At 42.0% G+C, this 21,797-nt stretch overlaps 1 protein-coding gene across 1 annotated transcript in view; it reads left to right on the forward strand.

Annotated features, from left to right (window-relative positions):
- GUCA2A (guanylate cyclase activator 2A) overlaps positions 1-17,072 on the forward strand; it is a 57,872-nt gene extending 40,800 nt beyond the window's left edge. Inside the window, exons 2-3 of the mRNA XM_069610861.1 lie at positions 9,001-9,265; positions 16,036-17,072. Coding sequence (XP_069466962.1) covers positions 9,001-9,265; positions 16,036-16,100 — 330 coding nt within the window. The 3' untranslated portion in view covers positions 16,101-17,072. The remainder of the gene's footprint in view (positions 1-9,000; positions 9,266-16,035) is intronic.
- The last annotated feature ends 4,725 nt before the right edge of the window (positions 17,073-21,797 follow it).

The following is a 21,797-nucleotide window of genomic DNA, read 5'->3' on the forward strand; positions in this document are numbered from 1 at the left end:
ACCTGTTTAAAGAACCCCCAACATTTGCTTACCAGAGAAGTTCCAATTTGAAAGATAGATTAGTCCACACTAGACCCCCACAAAAGAAGAGAAGCACAGACCGCATAGGTACATTTCCATGCCTCAACTGCAGCAACTGTGGATATATCATGAAAGGACAAACCATAAATCACCCATATACTGGAGAAAAAATTAAACTGAAATGCTATGCCACATGTGACACGGCAGGAATTATATATGGAATTAAATGTCCCTGTGGTTTATACTACGTCGGACAAACACAACGTACAGCAAAGATCAGGTGGAACGAACACAGATCTTGCATCAGGAACAAGACTGCAAGCTCTGCAGTAGCAAGACACTGGCAGAGTAAACAACACAATCTGGCACAGATCAAATTTGTAGTCCTGGAAAGAGTCCAAAGAAGAGAAAGACATGAGGATCTACAGAAAAGAATTGATCAACGAGAAACGTTCTGGATAGACAGACTAAGTTCCCTCACACCAAAGGGAATCAACGAAGAGATTAATTATATGTGTTTTCTCTAAAAAAGTTAGATTCATGGTTTCTTCGGATGGAGAAGCGTTATGAACTGATATTTAGACACAACTGAGGACACATGGCAAATATGTGATTGAGCTTGATGACGGATTTTTGTTTTGTTTTCTGTATTTTACATAAACATGCACTAATTGCACATTATCAAATGAATATATAAAAATACGTGTATGGGTCACATGATCCACTCCATATAACCAGGTTCTAACCTAATTGAATACTTATATGTGTTGACATTTACAGAACAGGTGCATGGTTATAGAATGAAGTCACGTGTATTGTTTCACTAATTGCTTAGACTTTCTCCTCCCCATTCCACACAAGTTAATTTCATCATTAGTAACACACCACATACACACACCTTGTAGCCATGGGAACAGTCCCGCCCCCCTGCGCCTACGTAGGGCGGTGGGTCCCGAGGCGTACGGGCGTACGTGCTGCTGCCCGACGCCCCGCCTAGGTTCCCATGACTACCCTTAAAAGCATTATTGGCCGCGCGCAGTTCACTTTCGCCTTCACAGCGAGCGCGATCGGTCCTGCGCGCGAAACATACGTGAGCAGGTAAGAACCTCTCTGGCTCAAATAGTTATATTCTTGGATATAGCGATAGTAATAGTAATACTTATTACCCCTCTGATAATTAACAGGAATATTGGAGACGTTCTACGAACGCATTTCACAGGGGAGGACAACTCACAATTAGCAGGTACAGTGCACGGGATACAAAGATGTTAAAACACTATGATTGATTAGAGATATGACGTGTGTTGACATATTTCTAAATTTATTATCATTATATTTTTTCCCTACATGTTCAACATCTTTTTGGATCTATTTGGGGTATGTGTTTTGCTTTATTTTGAATTTTCGATTGTATCTATATCTATGTGTATTGCGATGAATGTTTAATGTTTACATTATGCAGATTCTGCACTCACTTCAGTACAGCCCTGAAGATGGTCTCAGACCGAAATGCATTGGCATATGTACTATTGTGAATAATTGACCTATGGATTTTGAGTTGCCTCGTAATATCAGAAATATAAAACCAAGGAATGTGAATTAAACATTTTTCTTGGAAAACGTTGTATCATTTGGAAGTATATTTTGTTTGACATTTAATTATTTCACGCAAGAACTTTATATGATTGAGCAACCTTATTTAAGGTCAACTGAGAAGCACCAGTCTTAAGTACGGTATTTTTACCTTACTTTTTCTTGCAATTGAGCTGCATAGTCTGCCCATATTTGTCCAGTTAATGAACATCCATCTTTATTTCAAAACGATTCTTCTTTTTGCTGTGTAAATGTTGTAGCCCTCCCCTGCTGTCACTCAAGTAGCTTGGTTATCATTCTACGCTGGAGGTTGGTGCTTCACCCACACATTTTACGATGTGTGCAACCACTTTATTGACAAAGGTGACCTGTGCGTTTCATGGGGGCTGTGCAGCAGAGAAAAAGATACACTGGTCTGCACTTTGCATACACGCGCTCCCAACACTAGTGTGTGACAGGCCGCCAGCACCCACGTGTGCTCCAGGAGAACATTGCACACTGATGGGGTCTTAAGGGACTTGTCATTGTGAAATGTAAACACAAATAACACAAAATTAAATACTGAATGCAAAAGTGTCGAATTTCTTTTTCATTTTTTCAGAATTCTATTTGGGCAGAGACCCCCACAGCGCCCCCAATACTCCCCTTTAACTAATTTAGTACTCCCACCCACCCCCCACATATAATTGCAGCAAAATAATAAAAAAGGTTCATCATTTTTGCATTCTGTATTTTGGTAGGGGCATGAAACGCATGATATGAAGAAATGCAAGTGGGACAGCCAGGGGAGTTGCTAGGTCTGGAAAAGACTCGGGGCTAAGCTGATGTCGGAACTGTTGGGACTGGGGGCTAGCTAGTATTTTGGCTGTAGCTCCTGAGATTCTATCCGGGGCTACAACCAAAAGATCAGGGGCTATAGCCCTCTTAGCCCCCCCTAGCAACGCCCCTGGGGACAGCATCGGCTCATACCGCTGTTATTCCACTTAAAAAAGAAAACGTGCAGAGCGATCATACCATGCATTGCTCATTCCTCTGTGCCTCCTCCACACACAGGTGCCGGAATGTATTTGTTTTCTGCACATTTCAAAGCGCACATCAATTCTGAAATCAGCATAAACACTGAAAAGTGGACGTTACCACTTGCACCCAAAATATTTACATCTGCCCTTAAGAATCGGCCAACCGAAGTATAATGTCTGCACCACAATCACCCGTTTCTCTTCTTAGAATCTCAAACTTGCCATTCTAAAGACCCTTTTTGTGTGTTGAAATGTAGCCCTTTATTGGCTCGAAATATAAGTATATGTTTTCCTCTTGCCAGAAATGTCCTCTCAGTTGAAGTCGTCCTGTCAGATGATAGCTCTTTTGAGTTACATGAGTAAACGCGCCCATGGCCTCAGAGGAAAGCCTTGCACGACATAAGAGGGCGAGTAAATCCACAAGTCGCGCCTCATCTTGTTTTCATCTATGCTTCTCATTGACATCATGCAGCAAGAGTGAGAAACAAAATGGTTCCTATATCCACACAGCAATATTGTCAACAGATCCATCAGTAGTTGACCAAACTTGGTACCCTTCAGTCTATGTCATACAATGACCCTATATAATAAGAATACAATAAAAACAAGCTTAATAGATTTTTTGAGGGTAGAGAATAAAATGTACGTTTATGATTTTTTGTGTGTGTATGGATTGCTATATTTTCCTTTATTTTTAATGTGAATGGTGAGCACTTAAACCTTTCCTTCACCCCTTTCTTTTTCTGTCCTCCCCGTTCTTCTCCTTAGTTTGAAAGGCTATGGATAACATTAATCCTGACGAGGAATCATACCGCCAGCTTTTTTTTTTTAAAGACATCCAATGTGCTTGAGTCTGCAAGAAAAGTTGGATTTCTTGGTTAACTACTCACCATCTTGCAAATGATCACACATTGGGCCTCATTCCAAGTTCGGCGGTGCAGGAAAGAAGTGGCAGCACTGTCACTTTTTTTTGGCGCTAATAGAATAATCGCCATTTTTCGCAGAACCGCCAAATTCTAATTTGTGGCGGATGTACTGTTGGCGTAATTACCGTGTGGAAAATTCACCACAGGGCACATGTATCAAAATTGACCAACTTAAGGCAGTGCAGTTAGGCAATATGAATGGCACCAGGAAAGCATGCAAAGATGCAAGGATTCAACACCATCTCCCACATAGAGAAACATCATAGCCAGGATCACACAAGCCATGCACAAGCATTGCCAAAGTGCCACACATAAGGTGATACGTGCTGGTTGCATTTACAAGTGATGTGAGTCAGGGGCCAAGGGGCATGACTGGCATCAGGGGGGCATAGCGGTACAAAGGAAACATGGAGAGTCCAAATATCACTATCAACGTGCCCATCACTTGTACCATGTGGTGGTGCAGGGCAGCATAGCAGGGCAAGGATAGGACGCGTCCTGCCCTCCAAGAGAAGTCTCATGTGCATAGGATGTGGGCAGTAGTGTGGATCAGCCGATGTGCTTAGCACAGGTTTGGCTGTACCAGCATGTATGTCGTCTGAGACCTGCTGCCATCTGCCATGGAATTCATTTACTCAGAAGTTACCATATCCTGGGATTGTAGCTCTTAATGATGTTTCACTAGGAACAGACCAGTATATTAATCTCAGCATCCTGAATTGGTGTGACCTCTCTCGTGCTTTCATACACTGGCCTGACATCTTTCTACTGACAAAGGTCACAGCCAAGTGCTAACATGTGTGTAAGTCCATCTTTTCAATTAACATTATGTTTGCAATCTTCACAGGTGTGTCTCCCAATGTGCAGTAGGGTTGCACGTCTTGTTGACACATAGAGTGCCAATCATGGAAACTGTTTGAAAAATGACTTCTGATTATAAATAACACATTTGTGCATGCATGCAGCAGGCAGGTAACATTTGCTTCCAGAAGGTTATTCTTGTGAGCCACAGCTTGCTTTTGCACCATGCATATAGTTCATTGGCTATGTGCTGTCCTTTTGTGCATTGCATATCACACAGTGTGCTACATGATCTCCCTACAACCACTTACTGGATGGTGGGTGACTGCGGGATGTATCTGGAGAGGGAGCTATTTATTACATTCTGACAATGGAAACACAGTGGACATCAGAAAGTGAGGACATACTTATGATGTCTGTCAACTTGTCATCAGAGGAGGTGAACATTTTGGGGACCGTAGTCCCTAGAACTACTGGAGGATGTTCACTACCCCAATGGACTAGTTGTGAGGTAGGCCCAGAGCAAATATTTGCTAGCAGATCACCACTGCCATGAATCAAAAGGCCACTTCAGTCTGGTCCTCAAAGGCGGGGCATAACAAGTGGGACATTAATCCAGGATGGCAGCAAGCAGGATGCTCTATTAGAAATTCATCGAGATCGGACCAACATCATGGGAAATATCTGGGAGCTCCCCATTTGCATCATGTATCAACTTCAGCACAACTTCTAACAAGAAGAAGGCACATCCCAGAGACCCAATTTAGTATATTCGGACTAGCAGTCCCTCTGACGCTACTTCAAGTTGCATGACAAACAATAATTGGGCCCAAGTTGCAACATGGATGTCTCATACAGATGTAGCCTCAGTAATTTAGACGAGAGGTAGACATTTCTTTACACTCTTCTCTCAGTCAAACTATGTGCGCCAATGCGCATCCCATCCCGGCAGGGGAAGGCTGACTCCTTCAGTGGGATACTGCATATTTATAAGACTGGCACACCTGTCTAGCTTTATTGACTCTAAGTTGTCCCACAACCACTACAGTCGCTTACCTATACGCAAAACCAATGGACAGATGCATGACCCCAAAATGTCTGGCGACTGCACCTCAGCAGGAGCTTTCACATACAACTCTCTTTTGATGATATCCAAAAATGTGATACAACACTTCAAGAAAAGCACACAACCCTGAGACTCTCGTTACCGATACCTACTAGTGCTACAAGCCGCGAGAAAAGATCACTAATGCATTCCTCTCTACCGGGTCCACCCTCTCATTTCACAACAAGCTGGTAACAACATATCCATCTATAATCAACAACAAGATTAAAGGAGGAACACATCTGTCAATCTCACTGAAAAACATTTTAAAGAGAAAATCATCATAAACATCTATTAAAATTGAATCATCCTGGTGCAAGCCAAGATGACAAGTCTGACTGTCTTTGTAACTGGTTCAATTGCTTTGGAAAGCGTATAACTACTAATCAGTCACCAGCATAGCTCATCGTGAGAGTAGAGCACTGTCCATGAGGTACAGACTATTCGATCAAAGAGTCTACAAAAGCACTAGTAGCGGAAGGGAAGACACCCAATCCTAACCTATCTCGGCTTCCCCATCTAAACACCCAACTTCTCAATTCTCCACACAGCCTAAGACTTACAAATATTCAGGGATATAAGAAACCACATCATAATTGTCCCATCAGCTCAATGTATCAATCCCATTCCCGCCTTCAAGGAAAGAGATAAAAAAAGAGCAAGTATATCAAATTCCACAGAAATAAACACTTCATCATTGGCTTGATCAACGCAAGACCAGCTATCAAAAAATGCTCCCAGACCTGCACTTCACACTGAATCCAACAACCACATGATCACTTGCTTCACTGAAACTTGGTTCATGTACCTTTTCAGGTTATTATTGGACATCTGCTGCACAGTTGATACAAAATTCCAAGGAAGAATACAACCTGAAAACCTGTTGGGGGGAGCACCTTGCATTCCCAACTACCCCCCGCCCTGTGCACTACCACCCTTCTTCAAACACGTTCTACTTAAAAAGCACATTCAACCAAAACACAAGTTAAGCAATATACACCTTGGAGGTGGTATTAACATTGACAATTAGCACTGCAGGCAAGCAAGAGGGATGATAGTTGCAGTTTTGTTTTAAGGAATCGAATATGCGATGGGCACATGCTCCGAATTCACTTAAACCATCTACAAAAAAGGTTGGCAGTAGACCACTGGTGCTATTGGTGGGTTGCCGCCAACTCTGTATCAGCGTTACTGCTGCCTAACATCCTGGTGCTACCAGGATATCACAAGCGATGGTGGTACAGCAAGTTCCCAATCCCATGGAGTCCGATAGGACTATAGGACTCCATGGGAATGGGAACCCTGGAGCAGCAGCTTAGTAACGGTGCCGGTGCTTCTGTTAAAAATATGCCGGTAGGGGCTTGAACTCCTGCAGGTCAGGCCTGCCAGTAGTCCAGAGCCCCTGCCAGCAAACACATAGTGAGCCGGTCTGGAAAAAGTGGCGGTAACTTGTTACCGGCACCTTTATTGGCAGATTGGCTGACTCATAATGAGGCCCACAAGCGGTATAATCAAGGAGCACTGGTGAGGCAACTGTTCCCCCAGAAAGATGGGGCTAATGGGTGGGTGGTGTGAGGGAGATGAGGACTACGGTGTAGGTAATATGGAAGAGAGTGTCAGAGGGTTAAGGGCAGCCGGGCCAGTGCACTGGCCGCTAGGGCAGCATAGATAAAATAGTTGTCTGGAATAGAGGAGCTGGTGGCCTCCTTGGAGGGCAGACTCTACATGTAGGAAATACATGTTCCTGATTGTGTGGGGCCTGTCCTCAGGTGCTAATAGCACAATTCTTGTCACCAAACACCAACCAAGGTACAACTAATTATTCTTTGAAGAATTCCTCTGCTGTTAAACTGGACACTGAATACATCATATAAACTGATAATGATTTATGACTGCAATCTGTGCCTTAATGATGCTATATGCATACCAGCTGAGGGCTGGCTAGCCCATATAAGAAACCTGGGATCACACACATGGCCAATCCACAAAAACACAGACACAGAGCCTCAACAGATGCTGTCTTATCCATGAATATGGCCATTAACACCATCACAACTTCGAAACAATTCTGGTCAGACCACTTCCTGAACACTTTCAAACTGGTGAGTCCGTCCCACCCTACCGCCAAATACAGGAATAACAGTTGCAAACACCAATGTGACACCTGCTCCTTCACAAACATTGTTACCTCACAGCCTTTGCAGGTTTCTTTGTCTCAACCAAAAGCTGTGGAGGCTCCAACATGAAATTGAAAGGCCACCATAAACCATCAAAAAATCCAAACCCCACAAAAGACGGAAATCAGAAACCTATAACAGTAAAAAGTGGTGCAATAATGACATGGCCACCATCAAAAGGAAGGGCAGGAAACTAACAAATATGGCAGAAGACAGATGCAGAGAATTTCAAAAGAACCTCAAAACAACAAATAGGGCTGCCAGAACGAAATATGGTACAATATAAAAGAACCTCGCCACAACAAAATCTCACAAGCAACCATCTTGATGAGTGAAGCTCTACACTGGGCCTTGAAACTAACACAATCAACGTGAGGAGCGCATTTCAAAAGATGGTAGAATATATTGCCTTCTTCTTCTCAGATAAGATTGACCATGCCTGCGAAAGGTTTCCCAAAGAACTGTTTACCCCTCGCTTGCAGTGGGGACAGACCACCAGCACCAAACATGTATCACTTCAGTGCTCCAAGAATCTACAAAGGTCCACAGCCACAATTCATGACCCAGGCCCTCTGGGAAATAGAAACAGCCTTGTTGGAATTCATGGATGAACTCCTGATGGCCATAACAATACATTCACACTCATGCATACCTTAACAATGGCTACAACTTTAGATCTCTAGTCTGAATCATTTAGGTTCTGCACATAAATCGCATAATAATTTAGGGGGGAGGCAAATCCCAGTTTCCAGCTATGCTTAAACACCAGAGTGACTGTCTTAGATTTTTAAAGATAATGGAATGTATGTTAGAAATAAAAAGATGGATTAGACATGCCAGAGAATTCTGGCTTTTCTAGTGGCTACACTGCTGACTATGGCAAAAGGAAACTTAGGATCTAAACCTGGCTTCAGCTCTTCACCATTTTATTTTTCAATATCTCAAATTCCGAAATGATGTAGCGTACTTATGTAAAAAAATTGAACTGTACAATATGCTCTCTGTTACAATAAGAAGTACCCAAGCCCGCTCCTCCATCACATTGTTGCTTTTGTACTCTGTTTCCAGCCAGGGCCAACACCTCACGCTGTTCCATATACAGCCCCTCATGGTCAAGAGACTCTTGTCACAATAAATTATATTTGTTAAGTGCTCCTCTCCTCTCCAGCTACTGTGTCATACGATATCAAGCATCTCATTGGACATGTGTTCTCTTCTCACCCTTCTGAACCTGAATTTTAATTCTTACATGATTGTGTGAACAAACCCAATTCATTAATAACGAAAGAAAACATCCTTGTTTAAAATTACACATACTCTTGCTCAATCTTATGCCCATTTTTGTTCCCTTTTCACAGGATGGCGAACTTACATTCTCACTAGAGTCTGTAAAAATCCTGAGAGACCTTTTGCTAGAAGTTATGCTGCAAAATGATCCTATAGATGGAGCTGTGAAGCCCAACGATCCTAAAGAGGAGGCTGAGTTCAAGGACAACTTCGGAGAGAAACCATTGCACGATGTGAACAAGGATTCACTAGAAGTCTGCTCCCACCCTCAATTGCCCAAGGAATTTGGGTCTGTTTGCACTCAGCAAAATGCACCAGAGGTCTTTGGCAGGCTGAGTACGTTTGGATGTTTGGAAATTCCTCTCCTTTTCCCTAACTCTCTCGCTTTTCCTTTTTGTTGAACCAATTTACTATAGGATAAAGCCTCTATAAAGTCCTTACCTGTTCCAGATGGAGAGGGCATTAATAAGTTACAACATGGGTCCAAGTTCAAGATTTGGCAGTTCTTTCTCTCCAATCTTCACAGTGTTTTTAAGGTGGCTATTTCTATTTCAAAAATATATATTATCAGTTATATTCCATTGGAATTAATTATGTCAGAGTAATTTTTCGCTAATCCATAATTCTGAGGGAAACCAAAAGCAGAGTATCATTCCATTTAAGCTCATGGCGTGATTGTGATTTCAATAACACTGTCCATTAGGCCATGTGACATCTTTCATTAGCAGTAGCACATCAAACTCGTTCATTATTGTGCCAAAAGAGATCGCAGGTGGATTTTGATGTTGTGATTATTCTGTGGATAAACTTGACATGGTGTTGGTCTAAACACTGCTTTGGAATTCACTCATTTTTAATTAGTAAAACCAATCTCTTTGGAGCCCTCACGAATGGAATAAACCTTCTGTTAGATGATGATTGACCTTTCCTGTCACATAAAAAAGAAGGACAAGGTCCCCTCTGAATCGGATCCTGTTCTTCTGAATCCAGAGGGAAACCTTAGGACATGGGATGGTGACAATGACTGACCTACAAATATCTCTTTTTCTTTTTTCAAATCCACCTTTCATTGAGCAGAAAGCAGACAAAATATTCTAAAAAAGGCATACGTTTTGTGTAAAACGAAGTTTTTAGCAGAAACATTGAAAACTGAACAGAATATGTTGGAAAAACCTTGAGTGTTGCCTAATTGCACGGAAGGCCTTAAGCATAATGACTGAAAACAGATGCAATAACTCTATATAAAGCATTCCTCATGTGCCACAGATTCTCTGTCAATAAAGAAAATCATTTTGAAACATAGAAACATAGGGTTTAATAATAAAGACCACAAGGACTATCGGGTCTATCCCGATCCCTACCATCTGTACTCGGGTCTATCCCGAGTCTTACACAGGTGATCATTTTCAATGATTCGATATTCGTAAATAGCAAGGATAGGACAGCTTATGATTTCAAGGAAGTGTAAGCAGTTCTCTCCATTGTAGTTTTCATGCATGGGTGTAAATCCAGTACAGAAGTATAGGTGGACCCAGGTTTCAAATGCTATTTTACATGCAAGTCCAATTGTAAATGATGCCCACCTTGTCCATGCATGGTAGGCGGTATTTACATGACGCCTTATGGATCACACCTGTATTTTACAGGTACATAAACCAGGGGGAATTTCATGCAGATGCAAGAATTTCTGTCTGCTTGAACATTCAGTGAGGATAGAGATGTAGGCAAATTTGCTTGATGCAGAAAATTGGGAGACGTGTTTTAATTTACTGGCACAGACCATGCCTCCGGTACTAAATTATCATCCTTGACGAAACCAAGCTCCAGGAAAATGAGCCCCATTGTGTCTAAATTTGCCTTGTTGTTTCTTAATTATGGCTTTTCTATCTTAAGTCTTTTAGATGAATGTACTGTTCTGCTCTCTGCTGCTGTTTCACGCTTTTACTACCCTTTCTGTGAAAGAGTCTATGGTCCTCATTATGAGTGTGTGGGTCTGGAAACAACAGTGCCAGTAAGCCTACTGGCACGGTTGTCAGACCTGGCGGACACCCGCAGAGTTTCACAGAAGCACTGGCACTGTTGTTAATGGTGCTGGTGCTCTATGGTCCTATGGGACTCCATGGGAATGTGGACTTACAAAATTACCGGCGCCTGACTTCCCGGCCACCGGGGGACAGAATACCTCAGTGTTACCAGGAAGTCGGGCACCGGAAATTCATTACTGGTCTGGCGGCAACCTTGCAGATTTACCGGCACGGTTAGTGCCGGAACCGTTATGAGGTCCTATGTCATCAATGTTCCTCTTATGCTCACTTCTCCTAGTTTTATTTTACACACTTTCTGGCCGTGCCCTTCTAGTGAAAGGTGCACTTCCATGGTTCTATGCTTACGTCTTTCAGGAATATGACTGCCACGATTGTGTATTCTCTTCCAGCTTTCCTCCAACATATTTACATCTCATAACCTCTCCCAATAGGGGCTGTCTTCAGTCAGTGTTTAGACAGAAGAGTTTATAGCTGGATTCAATACTCTAATTTAGGCCCCTACGTTGAAGTGTACTTGAACACATCCATGTGCTAGCTCGCCAAACATATCCAACTGTAATTTGGCTTCTGTTTGCCCTTTCTACACAGTTGAGAAATTTTATTTAGCTCACTTGATATTTTATTTATTTGATTAACATTTGCATGGCTCCCATACACCAGAAAGTGTTTCCAGGCACCACAAGACAAATGAAGTGGGTCGGGGGCAGAGGAGAAAAAACAATAATGGTCCTTCTAGGCCTTGTGACATTCGGATTGTGCAAGTGCAGTAATAAGAAGTGCAAGGGGAGGGGGCTGATCATGGGGAGGGAAGGGTAAGGCAAGAGGTTGTGGGCGAAGGGCAAGAGGGTAGAGCAAGTGCTAAGAGAGGCAGGGGGGGCAAATGCCAGGAAAAAACAGACAGGGGGTTCAAGGGGGTGTACTGGCCTCAGGGCAAGTCAGGGGGAAGGGCGTGCCTATAAGCAAGTGCTGGAAAGAGTGCGGGGGAGGGAGGGCCTGGCCCCGTTAAGGCTCATAAGGGACTCAGGCAGCCAGTGGCAGCATCATGTCGAGAATAACATCAGAGCGGGAGAGGGAAGGAGGAGCAGAAAAGGAAGGTCTTGAGGAGTTTCCAGGACTTAAGGAGATACGGCTCAAGTCTGAGATGGGCAGGGAGGCCAATCTAGAGGGTGGCTCCTGCAGAAGAAAGAGATCGACCCCCACTCTCTGTTTGGAGAAGAGCCAGACCTGCAAAGAGTTGGAACTAGAGGACCAAAGTTCTCTAGCAGGGAAGTATTTAGGGAGAGGGAGTTTGATGTAGCAGGGTCGCAGGTCCCAGAAAGCCTTGTGAATGATGCAGAGGGCCCTGAACTTGATCCTTGCCCCCACATGGAGCCTGTGGAGAGATTTTAGTGCTGCAGAGATGCGGTCCCTGGACTTGAGGCCAATCATACGCATCACAGCCCTATTCTGGATCAGTGGAAGAGGGCGGGGGGAGAAGAGAGGAATATTAAGAAAGAGGATGTTGCAGTAATCCAGCCTGGTGAGGACCAGATCTCTGGAGACATTGATTATCTGGGGCAAGCTGAGGAAAGGGAAGATGCCTCTGAGGAGGTGAAGCTGATAGTGGGCCTTCTTAGCAAGGTCAGCAATGTGATGCAGGAAGGAGAGAGATGAGTCGAAGATGACACCCGGGTTTTTGGCCTCACGCAAGGGTGTGGGGAGAGGGCACAAGGAGGGTGGGCAGAGAGTAGAGGGGAAGCAACGTGCAGGGATCCCAATGTGAAGAATCTCAGTCTTACTGGCATTAAGGCAGAGCTCATTAGAAACACACCAAGCCTCAATAGCAGTCAGGCAATTGGGGATGAGAGAAGAAGACCAGGAGGAAGAAGAAAGAAGCTTAAAGGAGAGCTGTGTGTCATCAGCATAGCACTGCAAGTGGGGAGAGAAGGTGGAGATCAGGTGGGAGCGAGGGAAAATGTAAATGTTAAAAAGCTACCGAGAGAGAGGATAGAGCCTTGAGGGATACCACACTGAGTGAAGTGGAGGAGAAAAAAAGACCAAATTGCATATGGGAGGGTCAATTTGAAAGTAAAGAGGTCAGCCAATTCAGTGCACGGTCTGTAATGCAGAGGGTATCAAAGCTGATTTATGAGGGATGATAACAGAAGGAGAACTAGAATCAAGGTTAGAGAGCAAGTGCTCACAGGTGTTCAGGAGAGCAATTTCTGTGCCTCTGGCTGTTCAGAAGCCAGACTGGTGGTTTTGGAGACAAACAACATATTCAGTATAGTGAATTAGTTGGGTGATGACCAACTTCTCCAGGACTTTGCCCAATAAGGGGGTAGTAGAGATAAGGCGCTAGTTACATATTGTAATGCTAATATCCCTTTGCATTACTTTGGCCTTTAAAACCTCAATTTCTGCCCCATCACGCATATGTACGTATGTAGGGTGAGCCCAGGTCTAGTCCATTTAAGGTGATAGTGACAATTGAAGGCAGGCATGCATCAAGTGGATGTATTTAGGCAAGGTGCACATCACAGGCGATAGGGGCTGGGTCCACAGATCGAATGGGTGATCGGTTGTACAACAAAGGGGACTAACCAATAATCTGCCAGACCGCCCGTTATCATTCTCCTGATTTGGAGACCATCATTAACTGTAGCCCTATTGAACAACAATCCAGAGAGCTGTAGAAGCGGCAGCTGTGATCCAGGATGAGCGACCTCCTGACTGATGGGGACCTGTGCATAATCCAGTCTGGATAACAGAGTTCTTACTACAACATATTTAGACATATTTAGTGAAAAAGCCCTTAAAAATATAACCAATGTAAATCGCATAGAACAAAACATGGAGACATGCTTAGACCGAAGTAGCAGTAGAAACGAACACTGCGACTTGTAGACATCACGGGGAACAGCCATAAGTGTTGAACACTTATTTTTTCTAAAGAGAATTCTTTCATTTTTGTACACTGTCATTTTGAAGCGATTTAACTTACAGGCATGTGATCAAGCTTCATGGCAGCGCTCCAAGCTAGTTGAAACTAAACTGGCTATTTGGGATAAACGGTTGTCACATAAGTGGTGTTACTCTGCACTTACATCACAAATGACATCAGCTCGTAACTGAAATGGCTGAAGGCTTGATTGTATGTTGCAGACACCCGAAGGCCAGTAACCAAAAATGCTGGCTTTCTGGACACGTACAAGACGTGAAGAATCACGAGGCTAGAGAGATAATGTTAACCACCTCATCCCCACCATATATTTGACGTGTGGCATGATATCTGCATAGTGTTATGGTCAGAATGATGATCAGTTAGATCAACAATTAAGATGTATAGACGGATTTCATATTGCTAGCATACAACATCTCACATGCCATTATATATTAGATCAGCTTTGCAATATTTAAAAACCATTAGCGTAAACAGCAAAATAATTTTAAAACATCATACCAGGCACTTCAATATATAGAGAAAAGCACATATATGTAGTAACTCAAAAAAAACAAATAGCAATCTCATCCCACACAAAGGAAAAAGGCCACCCACTTAAAAAAGTGGGGGTTTTGCTGGTGACAAAAAAATTCACTGAGCAGGGCTGAACCTGTATGCAGTGGCATGGTTTTTGCTTGTACTTTAGCTTGCCAGCAGTGGACGAAGTGTAAGAAAAGAAGTAGGAACTATGTTCCCTGCTGGTCTGCCCCCCGCTCCCCACAAACTCCATCACCACGCCCCCTCCCATGCACTACCCAAACCCTCAAAGAAACACACCTGCTGTTTGAGGCAATGTTCAGTGTGGTGCACTGAAGTGCAAGTTTCAACTTCTTCCTACACTTTTATTTTAAAACGAAAACATTCTGGAATGGTTTCTATTTAACTCAAGGCATAGGAACAGAAGAACTTTTTTTTTAAAGTAGAGGAGCACCACTCTCAACCGCTCCCGCCCACTTCGACCACTGCTTGCCAGCAGAAAAGCAAAGGAACTCCCTAAGCTGGCACAAGCAATCCACAATTAGAAGGAATGCCATCAAGTTGAGGTCAGTGCTGCATACTTATATGCTTTGATCGCCTAGACACATTCAGTGCATCAGCTGTCATTTACAGTCTCAGATATCATCCATAAGACAATTCACCTGGCAAGAACCACATTTTAAAACAGGCTTACAAATGTTATGCAATTAAGCAGCTAGAATTGACCAACATAACAAAGGACTGAGCCCCTGAAACATCCATTGAAGATATCTTGTACCAATCCACCATTCGAACACGAGCATAACTTAATGGCAATGAAACGAAAATGTGCATGATTTGATCTTACTATCCTCTGTCCTTACTATACTCTGCCCAGCAATTAAGTGCTGGAACATTGAACAAAATCAGAAAGCCATTTTGGAATTATTGGCTCCCTGCAATAAGACCACTATCATCAGAGAAGGATGTAGGTAGAACCATCCCGGCTGTGGGCTGACCTTCTTACTTGGCAAAACTGGTGTAGGCCCATTGTTGTGCATTGCCCCCCTTGGATGCCTACTTTAAACAAAACACGCACGTTCATGGTTCCACAGTGCTTGGTCTCCTTGATGGATTCATTTGCCCATGACTTCAATTAATTCTTTTTTGGAGTGTCTTTTCCATATTTACCTTTTTTATTGCCTCATTTTGATGCTCCAGCTCCCAACAAACCTCTGTTCCCCCACCCTCACCGAGAACCCATCTTGCAAACTCCGTTTTAGATCAAGCCAGAAAGTCTCCACAATAATGACAGTGGCACTTTCAGTGGGATGGTCAGCATTAGCCATTGTGCAGATCTTGCAGCGTGTATCCACAAGCCTGCAGTGTGTCAGTGAATCCGTGGATAGTGGAGAAGAAATCAGACCTTTTTTTTTAACAAATCATTCCTGTATATGCTGATGCAAGGATTAGGTGCTTTCTGTAATGTTGCTGAGTCACAGGAGGAGGCACATTACCTGTAGAGTTCACCACTTAGACGCAGATTTCATTACATAGGTTATTTCCTTCCTGCAGTGTCCATGCCTTACTAATACTCTCCCTTTCTTTTTTACTCCACTCAGTGATGGCCATCAGAGATACCGACTTGTGTGAAGTTTGTGCCAATGCAGCCTGTGCTGGCTGCTGAAACCAATGCGTGGAAGAATATGGACACTATGGTGTGATGCTCTCCTTGCCTGGTGGCATCATGTTCACAGCACTAATATGACTCCATGGCATCCATTTCTCAGCATGCTCATGAGAAGTAACTCAATATTGCTCACAGGTTTTATGCTCACTAAGTATAGATGTGTACACATGGACAAAACAGGTGTATTTTGTTATCATGTTCAGTCACTCACATTCATCTTTCTTGCATAATAATTTCAACCTTAAACATTTGAAATTAAACCTATCATTATTATCATGGATACTTGAACTTTATCCAAAAATACACTTTATATGCCAACGTATTTTTGTCTGTAATTTAGCTTTGCCATATTCCAAGCACTATGAAGTGAATATATGTATGTGAATTACACTTGCCCTGACAAAGACTACATTTTGAAAACTGTTCGAAGAAAGATAATACTTAAGAGACCTGTTAACCCATCATTGTTGTCTTGTAAAAACTTAAATAGTAAACATGTGTATGCCAGACTAATGTAAAAAAAAAACTGTTGAAACAAAAAACACATATATATATATATATATTTTGTTGTTCATGTAACTTAAGTCCTTGTTTCATTTACTGCAAAATAACAATCACATTGACTACTGAAGGTATTTCAGGAATTGTCATTAAGTTTGCAATTTTTTTTAACCAAAAAGACAACTCTGCCGGGGATAGATTTAGGGTTCTTGTGTAACTTGTTTCAAAGCACATTTCGCATTGACCTATTGTTTTGTAACACAATTGTTTAACTATTAGTAACTCATTTTCTCTTATTTGTATTTTGAATTTCCTACGTAAAATTTGTGATTCGTCAGTAAACATTGCTTTTGTAACTTTTTTCATTACGTTTTCATGAATTGTAACTAATTACCTTTTTACAAGTTGTACTATTCTTGAATAAATTGTGTACAAAAGTCTGGTGGAATAAAAAACCATTAAATCACATATATACATTTCCTGAGTATTCCCAGCAGAATAAAACAAATTCAGGAGCTAGGAGAGAAGAGCAATACAATGCATAATCTTTCCCAAGCTAAATTGAAAAGGTCCATGTCAAGTGACAGAGAGGGCAGGCCATTACATTCAAGGGAAATACATGCCCCATACCCAATGTCTCATAAGAACTATCAGGAACAGAATGCTCACAGATATTTAAGTAGTTTACACCAATATAGCTTCAGATCATGTTTAAGTGGGGAGAATGGTCTAAAAGATAAACACCTAGATACAATAGAGCACACTTCCTTTCAAGATGTACTCTCAAGCATATGGATGAGATATGGATGCAGATCTCCCAAAACCTCAAAATAGTTATGTCTGCATAACAAAGGAAATTGTCTGCTAGATTTAATATTATTAAGTTGACACGTTTATAATACTGTACCCTACTGAACTCAAGAAAAGTGCATTAACATGATGGAGGCTACCTTTGAATCCTCAGATATTTTGCACTACAACTCCCAAAAGCCTTGCAAGCATAGTTAGTTGAGCGTGATCATGGGAGTAGACCAAACCAATAGGAGAGGTGCTGGTTGCACACACCTGCATAGTAAAATTTGAAGAGTGATGGGGCCCCAATCAGGTTGGCTTGGTCAGCATGGAAAATAAAACACCTCTCTTAATAGTTTCAGGTAGAATAAATACACTTTCGAAGTTGATTCAATTTCCATAGATATTCACATCTTTACATTTCAATACTTTCTTACATTGCTGACCTGTGGCTTGGTGGGTACTTTCATCTTTAAAAAGTGTGCAGAGCCAGGAAGAAGAGACTTTTTTCTGAAGTAGTTTATGCTGAAGCACAAGGATCCAACACATTTTCAATTTTATGTATAGGCTCAGCCTTACCTTCAATATTGATAGATGTCTCCACATGGAGGAAAACTGATCATGCTCATTAGACAGAAGCCGCCCAATGTCAATGTCACTAGCAAAGATTGCACTTACGGATCTTGAAGTATGAGAATGATTAGAAATTGACTCATGCAGATATGAAACCTGCAAAGAGAATTGCATGATATTTAAAGGCCATACACAGGGACCTTTAGGAAAGATGCACTATCCTCTGTTATTCAGGAATGTATCAAACACTCCTGAACTGCCTTGAGAATCATGAATTTCACTGGCACCCCAAAATCTAATTATGCATATAACTAGCCAGGGTGTCAGAGGGTGGATGATAATTTTGAGTCTGTGTGGCACTAATAGAAGGCCACCTTGTGCTGCTAGGCCATGTTTTGGTCAGTCTCCTAAGTGAAGGCCGTTCAGAAGCATGTACTTCTAATTTTATATCTTCAACTGCTGACTATGATATTTTTATTTGGATACAGAGATATGCTGACAGTGGTTCAGTTCATTTCAGGTTACACATTGGTAATGGAACGTATCATTAAACAGTGAATTGATTGTAAATTTGTTCACATAATCAGAGCTATGACCTCCAGGAGTGATGCATTGGTTATTACGCAATCATATTTTATAACATCAGCAAATTGTAAGCTGCAACTGAGGTTGGAAAATAGTCACATGCAATGTCCAAAGGACTAAATGACTTCATAAATATGTTAATATTTTACAAAATCATTCTGCTACTTAAGAGATACGAAAAAGATGATATTGATTAAATGGTAACATTCTTGTACACTATCTAATATGACAAGATGTATTAGCATTGGAAGAGGTTGAATTTGTCTAATATTCCATTGCTACACAAATTGCTTCGAGTATCTTTGCTGAATTACTATGTCATCCACATGCCATAACAGGAGGTAATTGGTTGCTGAAACGAGTGATTCATGTGTTGATTCAGAAGAATCTGTGCCAAATCATCATGGCGACAGACAGCTTCTATGATAGTACAATTTCAGAGGTAGTGCTTTATGTGATAAATAAATAGCATACTTTATTATTAGTGACAGGAGTCTCACTTTAAACAATGTTTGGCAGCTCCTGTAATCCTCAATAGATTACATACTGGGCCTGTGGGCATGTGGCTGACAGAGGCATATGTCTGGATTAGACAGATTATTGAGACGTCTAACAGCTGTATCAGTGGACCGCATGTATGGGAGTTGACAGGAGCAGTGGATCACAAGGAACTAAAGTTTCTACACATTAGACAATTATGTAAAAAAATATCGCCTCTCCGACTATATTCCTTTTGGTTATTCCCTGACTTGGGGCTCCCGGCCATATGGCCAGAGGCCGAACTGCAAGCAAATGTCCTGATTGCATTGTGCTGGGACCTGAGAGGGCAACCTCAATAGACAGAAGCTGAGCACTTAGTGGCAAGTGATAGAGGAGAAAATGGATGCTACCTCACTTGAGAGTACCATCAAATAAAATCATTATTTTAAAAGTGTAACAGATGGGGCAGATGAAAATGGTTTCCAAAGTGACAGAGTGATGGGCCCCATCATTGCATGTTTGGTCTCAGGAAAAGAAAGCTCGGGTGATAATGGCGCAATACCATTAAAAATGGTGTTTTATCGCAAAGTCAATCTGCATAATAGTGTACTATTTGAAAGTGTAATAGACACACCCACTTACCCAATGTGTTGCTTCGATAAAAGATGTATATCCTCAATGCAAAGCAGCTGAGCCTGGGAGAGACAATCTCCTGAGAAGAAATACTTTCTAGTTAGAAATGATTCCTCCATAAAAAAAAAAATGTCTTCAGAGCTAAAATAATCCAGTGCATTGTAATGCCAACCAACCTACTATGGGCACTGAATATACAAGGCTATTTCCTGCAGTTGGTTCAAATTGCAAATCAAACTAAAGTACTTTGAACAAACACTCCATGCTGAGGCTGTGTGTCTGTATGAACAGGTTTAAAAGTGCTTTTCTTTAATTCTATCTAACAAGTGTTACATTCTGGTTAGGGTTTGCATATTGTATTCATCAAAAACTGGCAATCTGGCAAATTTACACATTATTTCAAGTGTAGATAATTTCTGCTCATCTGTCGCATAACCCACAATATAAACATTATCGAGGCAGTGTAAGGGTTACCTGTCAGCTGCACTTACATTTATAGTGAGGATTGGGTTACATTGGTGAACTGAACTGTATGCTGATAAAAGACAGTTTCTATGAGCCACCATACCCAACATATTCCTCAAAAACGAATCTCCTGAAACACCCATTATACCCTGGATGCCCAACTTAGAGCTCAGACATTTTGCACTTATGTAGGCATCACATACAGAAAGATGGTGATAATTGCTAATCTAGAAGGTGGGAGAATCCTAGTGAGACAATTCTGCCACTTAAAAGCACATTTCATCTTGTGGCCTCTGCTAAATTCAACAAATAACTCCACATTACCGGGAACATGTTGTAGTCCTGGACTTTCATCAGGGCTTTCTGTGGGAGCATTGTCCCACTAGACAATGCTCCTACTAAATCCATGGTACACACATTGATAATATGTGTTCCATTGATTAACATCCTTTGCTATTTCCCCCTTCTTTACTATGAGTAGATTGGGGAAGGAATTAGGACATACCCTGGCAAGCACCTTAGCTGATGTATGTAAGTGAATACATTTTAGAAACAGCCTCAACCCTCATTTACCCCTTGCCCCTTAACTAAGATCGGGTTAGTCTGAGGTTAGAGATAATGGACTCTCTTGCATAGCATAGTTATTCCCATAATTTATTTTGGTTCAGGCAACTTCCTTGATCTCCGGGTACCATGGACATGGATGGAGTTCCTTTTGAATCAGTTTGACTTGGCCAAATCACCACTTGCAAGAAATTCCAGTTTCTATTATCCCTATTAAAACTCACATTTGAGCATTATACAACCAGCCCTTCCAGCTACCTGCCATTTCAGTGCCTGTCTCAGCATCAGTCACAGCAGCCCCACCTTCAGGCTCAGGATGCCAGCTCGTGCAGTCCTGTCTGTGGTTCAGGTACAAAGATAAGAGCTCCACTCACAGCAGCTTCCAAGGCCCAGTTATGCTTGGGCAGCAGAGCTGCAACCACACAATGGCTCACACACTCGAGGATCATTTTTTGATTTAAAAAACACAGCTCCAGGTCTTTGCATGAAACCAGAGCCTGTTAAATGTCTGTTCTGTTTTAATATCTTGGTTAAACAAGGTCCAGAGCAGGCTCTGTCAAAACACAGGCCACAGACCTATGCATATGCATAAAGCCGAGGTCTAAAGCACCTAAACGCCAACTGCAAAAAGTTCTGCCTCCCAGCTCGCAGATCATTATTTGCCTTTCTCAGAACCATGACCAGTGGCGGCTGGTGAAATTCTGAAGTGGTGGGGCGCTAAACCTGGAATTAGAAAGTGCAGTCAAGCGAGCGTAGCGGGCGAGCTTAACCGACAATAGGGGGGTTTGCTGGGGTTTTCCCCCTATGAAAATTTGGAAAAAAGGGTTACATGTATGCATTTTACAGTACTGTTTTCAAAGGAAAAGGAGTACAAATGTATTGATTTTACAGGCAGTTTTTAAGAATTAAGTTTTCCAATACTCCAGGTTCTGTTACAATTCAAGAGCATCATTCAAATCTGCTTTGCGGGTGAGGGAGTGGCAGGCTATCCTATAGGAGAATGCTGCAAAGGCAGCTCAGCAGGTTAGGTGACTGTTGCTGAGATTATGTTTAGACCTTCTTATAAATCATATGCTTTTCTCTAATCCTGCTGCAAAATGT

The sequence above is a fragment of the Ambystoma mexicanum genome, chromosome 8 (assembly GCF_040938575.1).
Source record: "Ambystoma mexicanum isolate Mex_15411 chromosome 8, UKY_AmexF1_1, whole genome shotgun sequence".
NCBI lineage: Eukaryota > Metazoa > Chordata > Amphibia > Caudata > Ambystomatidae > Ambystoma > Ambystoma mexicanum.